Source organism: Micropterus dolomieu, linkage group LG03 (assembly GCF_021292245.1).
Source record: "Micropterus dolomieu isolate WLL.071019.BEF.003 ecotype Adirondacks linkage group LG03, ASM2129224v1, whole genome shotgun sequence".
Lineage (NCBI taxonomy): Eukaryota > Metazoa > Chordata > Actinopteri > Centrarchiformes > Centrarchidae > Micropterus > Micropterus dolomieu.
Genome location: NC_060152.1, coordinates 3,431,438 through 3,446,506, shown reverse-complemented (window position 1 = coordinate 3,446,506; position 15,069 = coordinate 3,431,438). Strand labels below are relative to the sequence as shown.

The 15,069-nt window shown below is 39.6% G+C and overlaps 1 protein-coding gene across 1 annotated transcript in view; it reads left to right on the top strand.

The window, feature by feature from the left end:
* The window catches only part of sh3bp5b (SH3-domain binding protein 5b (BTK-associated)), a 36,436-nt gene that overhangs the window by 1,593 nt on the left and 19,774 nt on the right, over positions 1 to 15,069 (top strand). Inside the window, exons 3-4 of the mRNA XM_046043834.1 lie at positions 201 to 263; positions 8,172 to 8,300. Of these exons, the coding sequence (XP_045899790.1) occupies positions 201 to 263; positions 8,172 to 8,300 (192 nt within the window). The remainder of the gene's footprint in view (positions 1 to 200; positions 264 to 8,171; positions 8,301 to 15,069) is intronic.

The window sequence follows — 15,069 nt, the reverse complement described above, 5'->3', positions numbered from 1 at the left end:
GGGGAGCGCTGGTATCAGATTCGAAATCGCTATCTGCAAAAACCCTGAGTTGAGGTATCTGTATCAGGAGGGAAAATGTCAGATCAGTTCATCCTAAAAAAGATGAATTGGTTAACAAAGTTGTCATCTATTAAATTCTACTGATTTAATTAGATTCCTTTCTCTGTTGCTTGATCTCACTGTTGTTCCCTCGCTTCCAGGGGGAGCTGGAGAAACTCAACCAGTCCACAGACGACATCAACAGATGTGAGACGGAGCTGGAGGTCAGTCTGCACACAAACACAGAGCCATGTGCACTGAATGTGTATGCAGGTTATCTGTATGCTCGAGCAGTGAGTCCCTTTGTACCCGTTTGACTGATAGAGCATGTAATCGTGCACAAGTAACCTCTGTCAGCAGATCAGACTTCACATCTTGTGTTCACCTGCGCTCGGTCAAGTGCTGACTGACAGCCGGTGAAATCAAGCTGTCAGTTTACCTCCTCAGAAAAGTGTTGTTTTGAAGGTATCGATGAGTGCACATACAGCAGGACCTTTGCTCTGTCTCCAGGCCAAACTGTTTTCATTTGGCTCTGAGTCAGCAGGTTTAAATATACAAGGAATTGTTCTGTATCTAGTTTTGTGAGAAACACTGATTTAATTTTGTTACAATAATCCAATTTTACTTACAGCTCTATTCAGAGCAGTTTGTGGTGATCAAGCAGGCAGATTTAAGAGTCTCGCTAAATGACTTTTACTTAAACACAATGGACTGTTGGGAGAGCGAACCTGTGACCAAAGCAGAGGGCCATCAAGGTTGTTTTACACAACTGATCTTTGAATCCCATTAAAACCCAGTAAAGGATGTAGATCAGCAGTATGTCGCTTTATAGAGGTGAAAGTCCAAAGTCTTGTCTTGCTCCACAGTTTGAGAATTGTACATGGTGTTAATCAGGCAGCTGAGAGGTTGTTAACCAGAGTTCATTGAGTTAATTGGTTTTCCTGTGCAGGGTTTTTCTCTGAATGACGCAGCTATTATTTGGTGAGAAAGTGTTTAAATCATTAACAGCAAGGATTGTAGTTGACCAGAGTCACATTTTTTTCGTTATCTGGCTCCATCATGAAGGTTCCCCAAGAATCTGCTCTAATTGTACTTTCATATGTAACATCTTGGCAAGAAACAAACATGATGAGAGTTTGAGTTTGATAGCATCGCCTCAGAGATTCAGCTTATATCTGTAATCACATTTTGTTGGCTGAGAAAGTAGAAACGGTTCATTTAATGTTGACAGTCTGCGGCTACGTCCCTGAGAAGAGCAGCAGAAGAGATGAATGTTGATTGAATGTAAGAGTGCAGCTAACATTTATTGCCATTATCGATTATTCTGCCAGTTATTTTCTCAATGAATTCTTAGTCTTGAAAATGTTAAAACGATTGATGATTTTCCGTTGCAAGTTTCTGTTGAACAAAGCTGTTGACCATTGTTATTTGAAGAGCTATGGGAAATGGGATGTGAAAGCATATGAAAAGAATGCTGTTCTTAGAGCATATTTTATTATGTGATAACCGCTCTTCAAGGTGGATTATCTTGCCTTATCCATGACTGCTTCCTGTGTTTTTCTCTTAAAATATTGATTTAGAAACCGCTGACTACCAGTCATGAGTATTAATTTCAAATAGTGCTTGACCTGCTATGTCTTGTTTTTGCAGATCTGAAAATAACCCTCCTGCAAATCAAAATAGAGTGTTCTTTGAGGTCATTGGATAAATATTAAACACTTGACATGCAGAGTCAGTGGTTTGGATCAGGGCCCTTGGATTGTATACAGAGCCTCCTTCATCTTTATTCAGTAGTTGTGGTTTTGTCATCTGTTGGGTCAGTTGAACCTATTTGCATCTCTCCTGTAGATACCATGTGCCTGATGTTGAGTTCAACACTGTGTCTATTGATAAACCCTGACTGATTTACATTTCTGCCCACTTCTTATGGTTCCACGGACTACAAAATTAAGTGAAGTTGTTTTCATGTCTGACAAAGACATCTACTGTCAGAAGGGGGAAAAACACTCAAACGGTCACGACACAGTTGGAAATCACCCAGTGCATCTTTTAGGATATGGAAAGATAATAATCTCCCCAGAGAAATTGAATTGACGTCAAACAACCGCAACACCAAGAAGGAATTGCATTTCTTTTTTTAGAGCTGAAATTAAACTAGTCTCAACTTTCTTAAATGGGAACATTTTCTGTAATGTGGATTTTTTTTCACTATTTGCTACACAAATTGATTAATTGAAAAAATAATCAGGAGAATTATCAATAATGAAAATAATCAGTGGTTGCACCTAGTGCCAGTGTCCTAGTCTAGTTTTCTATGATGGCTAACTGAAAACCTTCAGTTTATGGACTGTCGTTGGATAAAATAAGCAATTTGAAAAAGTCACTTTGGGCGCTGGGAAACGGCATTGTTCACTATTTTGACATGTTATAGACTGACTAATTGATAATGAAAGTTAGTTGCAGCCCTAGCTTCCTCAGCCATTAGAGGGAGGTCAGAGATTTTAGTGTCAAGGACACTGAACGGGGACAGATGCTTGGTATCAGTGGATCTTGAACCTGGATGTCCCTGTTGACTCATCATTTGCTCATCAGCTCCACATAAACATCCAAAGTGCTAAATCCTTTGTTGATTCCCTGCCAGGATTAATATCGTCTTTCCAAATTTCCCATTTTCTACTTCCACTGATCATCATATCATTTGACCTAAAGAGGTGTTTGAACTGAAGCGGTCCTGCTGCTGATGAGAGGAATAGAGAGAGTGACTGGAGTAATAACGAGCCGAGTGTCGTGGGGTCTTCAGTGATGTGAAGAAGCTGATGCTCTGTCACAGCAGTGAAGCAAATGCTATTTAATTTAGCGGATACCCACAAGTTCTAGATATATCGCCTCAGGGCGCTAACATGTTGACAAGGTGAAGTGCGTCACAGTGTGAGTGTCCGAGGCCTGAGTGGGAGGAGAGAGACTCTGCACTGCAGTCTGCATCAACATCAGTGTAATCACAGAGACACTGAGATCCAGAGGTGACGACCGAGAGGGGGAGAGCACAAGGAAATATGTTCATGGCTATGTTGAAATTCATTATGATAGGCTTTTGTTCTCATAATTGTTGACTGTGTAGCTTTATAACACTCGTTACAGTTCATGTTATTTTTTGCTATTTACAGTGCAGCCCCTGAGTATTTGGCCAGGTTTGAAATTAAACAATGACGATGAGGTTAAACTTGCTGACTTTCAGCTTAGATTTGAGGGCGTTTACATCCACATTTGACAAACTGTGTGGAAACTGTGGACAGTCAAAGGGTAAAAAGGGTCATGATTCCTTCCTTCACTTGAAGCTGAGAGTCAGCACTTTAACCCCCATAGTCATAGTTTCATTTGGCACACAGTGAGTGCAGTGTGTACATCGGTGAAAGCAAACCGTACAGTAACGTTAGTTTCGGCTGTCTGTGTAGATCTTATACCTCAGACTGCTGCAGCCCCTCACAGCCTTTAGACCTTCTGGGTAGTCTAACCACAATGATGATGTTCTGTTTGATGCAGTGCTGCCATAAAGACCTCCTGTCTTTAACACGTTTTATTTATATATTGAACTACAAGCAAAACTGAAGAGCTGAAAAGTGTTTTAAATAAAAGGACTTGGATATTGGAAGGATGCTGCGGTTTTTGCTATGTCCTAGAAAACTCATGACTGGTGGTAAAAAATGGAGATGGGGAAAATGCATTTTTACAAATGCATCTTTGTAAGCAAGACCGAGGAACAAGTCCAATCGAAGCTCTGATGTACCTGATGGTGAAATCCAGCTGTCTTTCTTTTGTGTTTTGTTTTTCAAGTTGCAGCCCGTTGTTACCTTGATGAAACACTAATACAGTTTTGCAGTAAGTGGGTTTTGGCAGAGGTCTTAAGTTAGATAAATAAATAAGGTTGAGTTTCCTTTTGGGACTTTGACATCAAGTGTCATGAGTTTCCATTTTTAGCATGTCTTCAAAGTTCAACAAATTAAGTTTGAAACATTGTTTTTGTGCAGTTGAAATTCAATTCAGCCTTTGATCCAATCCAAAGGGGATTAACCAATACCTGACAATGCTAACGTTTGGTGTACAAGTCACAGTAATTTGACCGTGACCCGGTGGACTTCACTAAGCCCCCTTATTACTGTTGCTGCACCTGTCATGCTTTCTATTCTAGCACTGCACATGTACAGTTTACAACTATAATGATGGCAGATTTACCACTCAAAATCTGTGGTCATTTTTTAAGCAATTTGATTAAGCTACGTATGTGACATTGTGCTAATTCAGTGCTTTGTCACAAGGCAAAAAATACTGAGGCTAAAGCTTACAGGCTATTTTGATCCAACGTAAGACCTTTCCGATGTTTACAATAGAAACCTTAGGTAAGCGTCCCCAGATTTAAAGAGCAGGATAGCTACTAACATTAGCCTTAACTCTGTGACATGTCTCTAACATCTGGGACATCTATACGGAACTATTTAAAGGATTTTTAATCCATTTGTTGCTATTTCTTCTTGTGTTTCAAACCCCATGTACACCTCCTCAGTATGTTGAGAAATTCAAGGCCTGTTGTGCTAAGTTGTTTTCTTAAAATTCCTGTCCGAGGAAGGGTTTGGCAGAAAACACAATCTTCATTCCTTTCACCAATCAGTCCAACATAATGGAACATGTAGGAGAGCAGGACACATCCAACTGTCTTTTTATTGTAGTTTCTCTCCAGGCCAGGATTAACTGCATCAGTCCCAGTAACCCAGATGTTTTATTTACAGGGAGAGAAGCACGCATGATGCAGTGATGTACGCAGTACAATAGTTTTTTTTTAATGCTCTACTAAGAAGCATCTACACATTGTAATAGAAATATTGTCTTTAAGCTACAGCATTTACAGCAGACAATAGACAGCAGCCAATTTAGTTATGTTGCATACTTCCCTGAACTTGACCCTTTCTGTTTGGTAATTATATTGTATATGGAATATTGTTTGGACTGGATGTATTTAATTTGCTCACAGTTAGTCCATAATCCTAATTCTGAGAACTAATCCCTACCAAGGGACAAACAAAGTTCTCTAAGATGAAACAAACTTCCTCGGAACGTTAACAAATTACATCAGACATAAATCTTTCACAGGCGACTGTCAACTGATGGGCTCGGGTCTGTTTGTTGGTGTTTGTTGGGACACCCTTGTTCTCAGAAAAACTGTGTCAGCTTTATCTGGCACATGATGTGACTACTTTGCCCAGATTAGATTCAGTTAAATGGTTGGAGCTAATGCTTCTTATCCATTATTTAGACCTACTTTTTGTGGTTTTATCTTGGAGCTCTGGGGTTTGCGATGCTCGAGTTCTTACCAGTTGTGGCTGATAACAGAGGCAGCAATAGAGCAAGTTTCATTTCCTTGACTATGAACTTGACAAGCAGCTACATCGCCCCTTCAAGAGAAGGCCCCATCAAATGTTCATTCAGAAATGCAAGGCAGAATACAACAAGAAACCCTTTTAAAGGCTGGACAGGAGCATTTTGATTGACAAGAGTTGGAGAAACATCTGCATTTAATCCAACATTGAGCTCTGCTGTAGCCGACCGTGACAACAAGTGCTGTCTGCTTTGATTGATCTACAGTTTCTGCATTTTCTTTTATCATATTGTATGTGGAATATTGTCATCTATGCAATTTGAGCCTGTAAAACAGTGATAAATAAGTTAGGAAACTAATAAATAAGTAGACACCCACACTTCATCTTTAATTCAAATCTGGGAACAAATCACTAACTAAAGATGTAAGTCCACTGGCTATTTGGTTTTATATGTTAGACACATTATCTAGCTTCAATCAGTTGCAGTAAAGAAGAAAGAAAACCTCATACACCTTCTCCAAACACATAAGCTGGTGCAGTTTCTTTTCACAGTCCGATATAATGAGATCCCCATTCGCTGGCCTCAGAGGGTTTCTCTGTCTGAGTTTTAAAGTTCACCAGAAGGTTATTTTGAACAGTAGGAGAACAACTGTCTCTCGGCCACATCAAATGTTCATAGAATTTCTTATCAACATGGAACAATCAGCAAACATCTTGTGCTCTGGATGAATATAAAAGAAGGCAGCTAGTCTCTTTGTGTCCCCTCCTCCAGACCATGTTGCTGCCTTGTCTAAAAATGTACCTTCACAACCTTTATTTATTCACCCAGCGCTTTTCCATTATCTTTTGTACAGTATAGTGGATCTTTTTCTGCTTCTGTGTTGGGAACACTTTGTTTTTTGGAGTATTGGCACCTTGTATTCTGCTTTATGATATAAGTGAAAGACATGCTAGAAATGCTAAAGCAAAATGAAGTACATTTTGGGGAACTTAAACGTATGTGTGACTTTGTCGACCATGTTCCTTTTTAAAAAACAAACAAACATGTAAGACTACATGTTGCAAAACTATAAACGTGCAGAACGCACATCAGCTATAAAAAAAAAATTAAATAGTTGTAATGAAGAAGGGTTGAATTCGTGAAGTTATTGTATGATATTATAACCAAAGCAGCTATATCTTAATTAGTTAAGGTTGCCATGGCATAGTTTAGTTCAAAGAGACTGTCTTGGATGGAAGCAGGCAGAGCAGTCCTCATTCATCACAGAAATGACCATCTAGATTTCCACGTGTTTTTCTCATTACAACAATTATACAAGTGCTCATCCAGACACAACAACATTAGAATGACATGTTAAAAAGAAGCATTTCACAGCCGTGAGCTCTTGGTGTGCAGGATGACACTAGCCTGATAGCCTGGACCTTCTTGCACCAAATTTGCAACATGACATTTCCTCTTGCCCATTTTGACATGTTTCAAGAGTCAAACTAAACTCCATACTTGCAACACAAGCATGAGGCACCAAATGCAATCTGCAGCTTTTGTGAAACTGGCCCCATACTGACTGTTTTGTTTTGATCTATACAATCAGTGATGAGCGACACATACGGATGTGCCTGACATTTTCAGTTGATACGGAAGCAGCAGTAGAGTTTGATAGTTAGCTATGTAGGAAGGTTGGTGGTCTATATAAACAGCAAGAAACTTTTGTTTTCTTTGAACCAGACCACGGCGGAAAAACTGACCTTGTCGGTTTTAGATGCCCGAACAAAGCTCTCTAAGATGCAACAGTTTGAATACCAGTTATATCTGATGTTCATTATTCACAGGCAGCTGTCAACAGATTGGCTCGTGTCGGTTGTTTCTAGGGACACTTGGACTTGATTGATTGACACTTGGCCAGATTAGATTCAGTTAAATGGTTGTAGCAAATGTTTCTTATCCGTTATTTAGACCTACCTTTTTTTTGTTTGTTTGTTTTATCTTGGAGCTCTGGGTTGTTGATGCTCGAGTTCTTACCAGTTGTGACTGATAGCAAAGGCAGCAATAGAGCAAGTTTCATTTCCTTGACTATCAACTTTACAAGCAGCTAGTAAGATGAAGGTCAAGGGTTACAAGAGCTACATCGCCCCTTCAAGAGTTGTAACAAATGCAAGGCAGAATAAAACAAACATTTTCAAAGGCTGGACAGGAGCATTTTCATCGACAAGAGTTAGAGAAGCAACATCTGATTAATCCAACTCTGAGCCGTATTTTTGTAGCCAACTGTGAAACCCAACCCTGTCCACTCACTGAACCAGACTGAGAGACCAATTAAAGGCTCAGGAACCCTTTGTAGGTGTTTTTGGATTAATTAGCTCATTAGAGTGTGACACTTTTCACAATATTAAAATTTTCTGAGAGTTTTCATAAGCTGTACACAATAATTATCAAAATTATATCAAATAAAGGCTTGAAATATCTCACTTTGCATGTAATGAGTCTGTATAATATATTAGTTTCACCTTTTAAGTTGAAATAAATGAACTTTAGCACGATATGCTAATTTCTCGAGTTTCACCTGTACATGTTGTGGAATTCTTTCTCTGCATTGAATCCATCCCTCAATGGAGCAGTGGGCAGTGTCAGCGGTACCGACTGAAGAAACTAACATGTTTTTGATATTTTTGTTTAAGTTACGGTGGTATGATTTGTATTTTGCAGAATGCTCCACCGCTGATTTGAATTACTGAAGCCTCTCTTTCTCTCGTTCTTTCTGTCAGGACGCAAGGCAGAAGTTTCGCTCGGTTCTGGTTGAGGCCACGGTGAAGCTGGACGAACTGGTGAAGAAGATCGGCAAGGCTGTGGAGGAGTCCAAGCCTTACTGGGAGGCCCGAAGGTTGGCCAGACAGGTCAGGCAATAGTGAATGGAGGGAGGGCAGGATGGGTGGTAGAAGCATTAGCATTAGTTTTAAGTTTTTGGGGAAAACCCAAGTCTGGTCTCAAGTAGAGCCCCAGGTCCATTCGTTTCGGGGGTTTTGTTTGTTTTTTTTACTGCCACAGATCTTGAGTCCGTGTATCAACGTGTTTAATGCTATGCTGTTTGCTAAGAATGTTTTTTCCTTTTTCCCTGCAAGTGTTTTCCAAGGTTCAATCTTCCCTATTCTAACAATTTCATATTCATCATACATTCATACATGAATCATTAATTGCATTCCTGTTTGACAATATTTGTTCAGCTTTTAGATGTTGCTTGCAGAGGAGAAAGGGCAATTGCAGAAATTGGTCACAACCTAAAATTGGTGAGGAGGGGAAACTACACAATCATTTCAGATCAGTTCCCTTTTCAGCACAGCCTCAGAACTCTCTGTGTGTGTGTGTGGTGTAAATGAAGAGGGAAGCAGCCACCTGCACATCTCGATAAGAGCCCACACAGCTGTAACCGCTCAGTCAGGAAGCAGAGAGATCAACTGAGACTCTAAAAGGCTTCATTATGTAGTTTTCTTGACTCTTCAGCTAAATGATATTGCTCATATAGGAAAACTGTCGGTGGTATTCAGGTTTTCACAAGGAGATAAATAATTATTATAAATGTGAGGGAGGGGTAGATGATTTTCGGCTCTGTGCTGAAATAAAGGCAATGGTGAAAGAGTTTCTGTGAAGTGACACTGCAGTTGGACTTCCCTTTTTCAGCTGTGCCCTTTTTTAACCTATTTAAACTAAGTGCTCTGAGGCTACTGCTACTATTCTTATGATCAAGGATCACATGGAAATGTTCAAATAGAAATTAATCACACAATTGGACAAAAATACAAAGTCCTTGAAAAAATCAAAAGCATTCAGACTTCTAAAGATGCAAACATGTTGTGGTTTGTTCTTTGACCTTGAGACTTACCTAAAATACAGTATTATGAATTTTGTAGAGCATATTGTTCAAAACAATTTCTAGCTTTGTCTTTACCATCTGGGATTCCCATGGGCATTTGTACCACCAACCTTGTTAGCAGAAATAATTTACCACCAAGGTCATCAGATAATATTTTAATTTATTCCACCTTCATTTATATCAGACCTTTCAGACAGGAAATGCTGCTCAAAGTACTTTAGAATTAGGACAAGTCTAGAAGTCAATTGCACACGACGACATAAATGAGAGACACGCGTAACTTAAGTGTTTGTAAAAGTGTATCATGACAGAATCGTCCCCTGTGGTTGTGGTGTTCAAGCGTCACGAATGACAGTCCTCTGGGAACTGAGATCAGGATGTACACCATGTGATCGTTCTAGTTCCTTTTACGTGTCCGCTCACCTGCTGGCCTGATTTTATTTCTGTCTCCTCTCTCCATTTACTTTCACTTCTTAAGTAATGAATGTGGAACAAGTTTACTTCTGTGAGGAGTTGGTTACAGTATGGGTGTTTTTCTCGTGTCCCTAGAAAGATCATTTCTGTTAGGGAAGTGCATAAACGTGGAAATGAAGGGTTCATGGGTTGTAATTCTGGAGCAAGAAGCCGATGACAAGCGTGAGAGGGAGGAGAATTAAAAATGCAGAAGATCACGGCAGGGTTTGTGCTTTCCTACAGGCAGGCAAAACATTTTACATTTTAATGTTACCACAATTCTTACCCAGCCTCACTCTTTTACTCTGTAAGAGAAACCATTTGGACAAGTTCTTTGTAAGCACGGTTTAGACTTGGCTGTCAGTTACACTGCACCACTTCTGCATGACCAGAGTTATTTAGCTTGACACCAGGCTGACAAAAATAATCAACTCGTCTCCTCATGCAGATGACCCACTTTTGCTAACTTTGCTAAGTTACAGAGACTGTCCTGTAACTTGAATAAACAACACAAGGAAAGTAGTGTTGTGACACGAACACCGTATTTCTGTTTTACCTTGCGATTGTCACAGCAAAAAATAAGATCGGAGCAGTGGTATAAATCACTGTACAGTGTTTAGGTGTCAGATAAGCCTTCATACTCATGGATCTATTTCTCAAATTGGCCTTTCTGGGTTGTATTTCACTGACCGATACCGGATACCTCACACCCCCAACAATGCAGTCCATTGCTACGTATTTAACACAGTGATGTTTTCGGTCTGTACTGGGCTGCTGTTGCCATGTATTGTTGTGAGCAGATGAAGGATGGATTTGTTGCTGTACTTTAAAACATGGAGCTTGGTGCTCAGGTTAAACAACAAATGTCTCATCTTCACATTATTACAAAGTTGACTGTTTTCTCTGGCCCAAAGATCAAGACTGTATTCAGCAGAGCCATTACCTGTTCTTAGTGACGACTGCTGGCTTAGTTGAGGATTAACTGAATTGAACTTGGGGATGAAAGTATCAGATACACTCTCTGAATAACAACAACAGAAATAATGTAGTACTCATTTTTTTTCCCACAATGCTCATTGACACAGCCTGTTACTGTACATATATTTATGGTTGAGGCAACTTGTTCAAGGGCACTTTGCTGATTTATCTCCTGATGGTCTGGTCTGATGTTGGAAAACAGTGACTTTGAAATCACAGCCAGCTTTTCTAAGCTAGCCATTGCTGAATGCACTGGCCTACATAAATACACCAGATGGAAAATGTTTATCTGTGCTTGCACTCTGAATGCCTCCCAGGGCAGATTTAGCCCTTTGTTTTGTTTATATCAGCAGAGAAGGATAAACGTCAGTTTTGTAAGCCAGCCTTGTTCTGCTCTCAAATCTTTTCATCGTTTGTCTCTCTGTCCTTCCCTATTCTCAGTCTTTGTCTTTCCCCTTTCTGTCTGATGGCTACAGGCTGCAGTGGGGTTTTTATCAGATCTCTGCAGTAATTGCACTGCAATAGTCTGGCACCCAAAGCCGTACTTACAGTAAGTCTGGGGAAGGAACAATCTGGATGAGATTTTTTGGCAACATGCAGCTATTGTTTATGAATTAATTAATCTTCCCATTATTTTTTCAATTGATCATTTAGTCTATAAAATGTTGGAAAATGGTGACCTACCACAAAACCTACCACCATGAGGCCAGTGTTGTACCTTCAAATGTCCTCTTTTGCAGTTGCTTAAGGGGTGCAAGCAGGTTGGTGTTTAAGATACTGGAAGGCTGAAATCAACCCCGTCTTTATTTAGCGAGGGATTAATGAAGGCTACTATCAAATTATTGGGGTGATGGTAATACAAAATAAGTGTGCGAAACAAGATGAAATAAATTTTTTAAAAAGCTCTAAATCCTGAGCTGGGTGATCAGGGGCCTTTGAATTTTTTAGTCTTGTTTATGCTAACACTCTAAACTAAATGCAAACATTACATCTGCTAACTATCGAAATGATCAACCCTGTATTTTTAAGGCAGTTTGTGCTGCCATTAAGTATTAAGAACTTGTTGACAGTGGGTTTCTTCTTGCCGCTGTGGCCGAGTGCTTGCTCATGGTGGGAATTTTCGGATCTCCGTAAATAAAATTACAAAGAGTATGGGCTAGAAAAACCGGAAGAACTGAAGCCAAATTAAAATAGTTGTTTGTTGGATGCTGTGAATATTTTTTCCTTCTCATTGAGAGTGTCTAATGTCTAACATAATGTACATTTAATGTTTGGTTTCAGCAGAGGTTTCAATATGTCATGTTGGTGTATTCATAGTTGCTTTGTTATTGTCTATTGAATCTGTTTAGGAGCAAAGAAAGGAAATCTTCTCTTTAGTCTTTAGCTTGTTTCCTTCTTTCTCTGTACTTTATTTGCTCCTTCCCTTGATTTCACCCTTTCTTCTTTCTTTCTTTTTAAATTTGATACATTATCTTCCTTATATCTGCTCTTTTTCTTATTCCCTCCTATTTCTTTTTCAGCTTCATTCGTTATTCTGTCATTTTTTTTTCCTTGACTCCTTCTTATCTGCTTTCTTTCTTTCTTTTCTTCATTTTCGATCTCTGTTCAGTTATGTCCTTCTCCATCATCACAGAAATCCCACAGTATTTTGTCTGACTCACTGTTTTGTTTGACTGTTCGGGAAAATCCTTCTCTTTCTCTCTGGGCTCCCTCCATCGCTCTCCCACTCACTTTGATAAGAAACACATTATTTGCAGTTGCAGATAAGCAGCAGGCAGCACCCAGGGAGTGGTGGCAGCGGCTGGTGGAAACAAACGACTCGGTTTGACCTTGACTCAACATGGAAGATAAAATACAGACCTATAACTCAGCATTGGATAATCGACATTTGAATACCAGGCATCCTGCTGGCACAAAAGCTTTGAGTCAGTCATTATGCAGGAGTACAATAAGGGTTTCCCAATGAGCTCCCTTTGAGTCTTGAGAAATCAGTGAAAGTTTGTGAATTTAAAATTTAAATAAGGCTTTTTTAAATTAAATGAATGGCCTTAAAAGTACTTAATTAACAAACTCATGATAGTGTGCCTCAGCTCCTCTTGATTTGACAGACTGAGCAAAAAAAAGGGCTTTGTTATCATCATGTCCCATAATCCTAAAAAAATGCAGATTTTGAGATCTTAAATTATGGGGAAAGTCATCACAGCATCCTCACATTTTATGTCCAAGTGAGTGTACAAACTCTGCACAACTGTGATTGGTCTCACATTCTTTAACATCCAGTTAATAAACATTTAAGGTGTATAATTTTTATCCGGGCTTATTCTTTGACTTGCAAACTGTCAGCGTTCCTTGTCACCAGACAGACACACTGTCTTTTGTCAGGACCTATTGAGCCTCTATCCACCTTCAGTTTGTTTGAAACAGTATTTTCCTCACTTGTCTTAATCTTTTATTTGAGCCTTTGTTTGTTTTTGTTTTTTTAGCTTTATTCTAATTCAGATTTAATGACTGGTCACCAACAGAAAATTAATCTGCACTCATTTTTAATAATCAATTTATTTATTTAAGTCAAGTCTTAAATCTACTGCTTTTTTATTGTAAAGATTTTCTTTTTTTCCTTGTCACGTACGATAGTGAACTAAATATTTATTGGGTTTTGGATAGAGTGACAAACCAAAGCTCTGGGAACTTTCCCCATTTTCTGACATTTCCAAAACCAAGTGATACATCAAGCTGAGTCGAGACTCATTGATGATTGAGTGAAAATGGTTGTTGACTGATTTATGAGACGCAGCTAATAGGATAGCTCCCTCCTTTATGGGATCTGATGGTCAGCACTGTCACGATGGTCTGTACTTGGTCAACGGCAGGAATTTGCATGTCAGTTCACACGAAAGCACTGTGTCAATTTTCTTGGCCTTTGGGAGGGAATCCAGTGAGTGTGGTGACTCTACTGAAATGAACTGATTGATTCGGTCTGACATTTTAGCACTCCCTTGCTCAAGGACACTTTGGGCTTACTCAGTAAAAGTTGCATAAATCAAACTTGTGAACTTTCTGTAAGGAAACGGTGTCTCTGGACATTAATTTAAATAGCTTTAAGCACCTCTTTCCCCCTTTGATCTCCCTGCTGAAGGTTTGTCAGGTTTTCCAAAGAGAAAAAACTCAGAGATGCATTTACTGATGATCTGAACACTAGTGGAGGAAGTGGGTCAGGGTGACCAAGCTAAAAAGTTTGTGGAGTGATTGCTTGAGTGCACGTTTGTAAGTGCTGACTCCGGTGGGACGGAGCGGGGCTGTCGTACCTGAAGTTAAACATTCAGCAGAAGTATTTTTTTATTTTTTTAAATGTAATGAAATATGCATCAGGCTCACTTTTTTTATTCCACTTCAACTCCTGGCCCCTCATCAAGTCAGCTGCGTAAGTTTACTCGTTACAACGTTACAACCCAAAATCACGGCCCAACCAGGCAGAGAACAAATCAAAAAATGCACGTGTAGCTGCAGCCCTAATTTGTACCATCGACTCATAATTGTCTGCAAACCCTGCTTCTTTTGTGGAGCAGTTTATACTTGAACAGAGGAGGTTGAATAAAAGCGGATGATTCAGCTAATGAACTGCAATAGCTTCCTTTATTTTAAGCTCAGTTTCCTCAAAGGTTGAATCCACTGATCGCAACAATTTATATAGAAATACATTTTGCCACAAACCTTTTTCGTTTTAAGTTCTTCGTTTTTACAACCACACTAATATACTGTTTACACTATGAAATATAATTCTGTTGTTCAGGATCTTTATAAAATTTTACTTTTCAAATAATAAAAAAAAAAGGTCCAGAATGTGTGTGTGTATATATTCTCTCTCTCTCTCTCTCTCTCTCTCTCTCTCTCTCTCTCTCTCTCTCTCTCTCTCTCTCTCTCTCTCTCTCTCTCTCTCTCTCTCTCTTCCCCCCCCCGGTGATTTTGGCAGGCAGTGCACATCACATCAGACATTAGCCACAGGGAATGGTGCTGATGGATGGATTTGTAGATTCAGGGGAGGGAGCAGCTGCAAGGTCAAAGCCATCTGGTTTTGCTTTGACCACCTGTGACGCTGTGTGGTGTGGTGTGTTGTGTTGCCACTGGCCAGTCAGTTGTTGCATAATAGCTCTGGCAAACACGTCATTGGAGAAGCTCTGGCACAGTGTTTTGCGGTTGGGCGGGTTTCCTTTTGTTCTTATGACTAAGAACATTCAATGGGGTGTAATAGTGTGTGTGTGTGTGTGTGTGTGTGTGTGTGTGTGTGTGTGTGTGCTTGTTCCTTGCATGCATAGAAAGAGAAAGATTCTTTTTATTTTCTTGGCTTGGATTTAAATGTCCTTTCC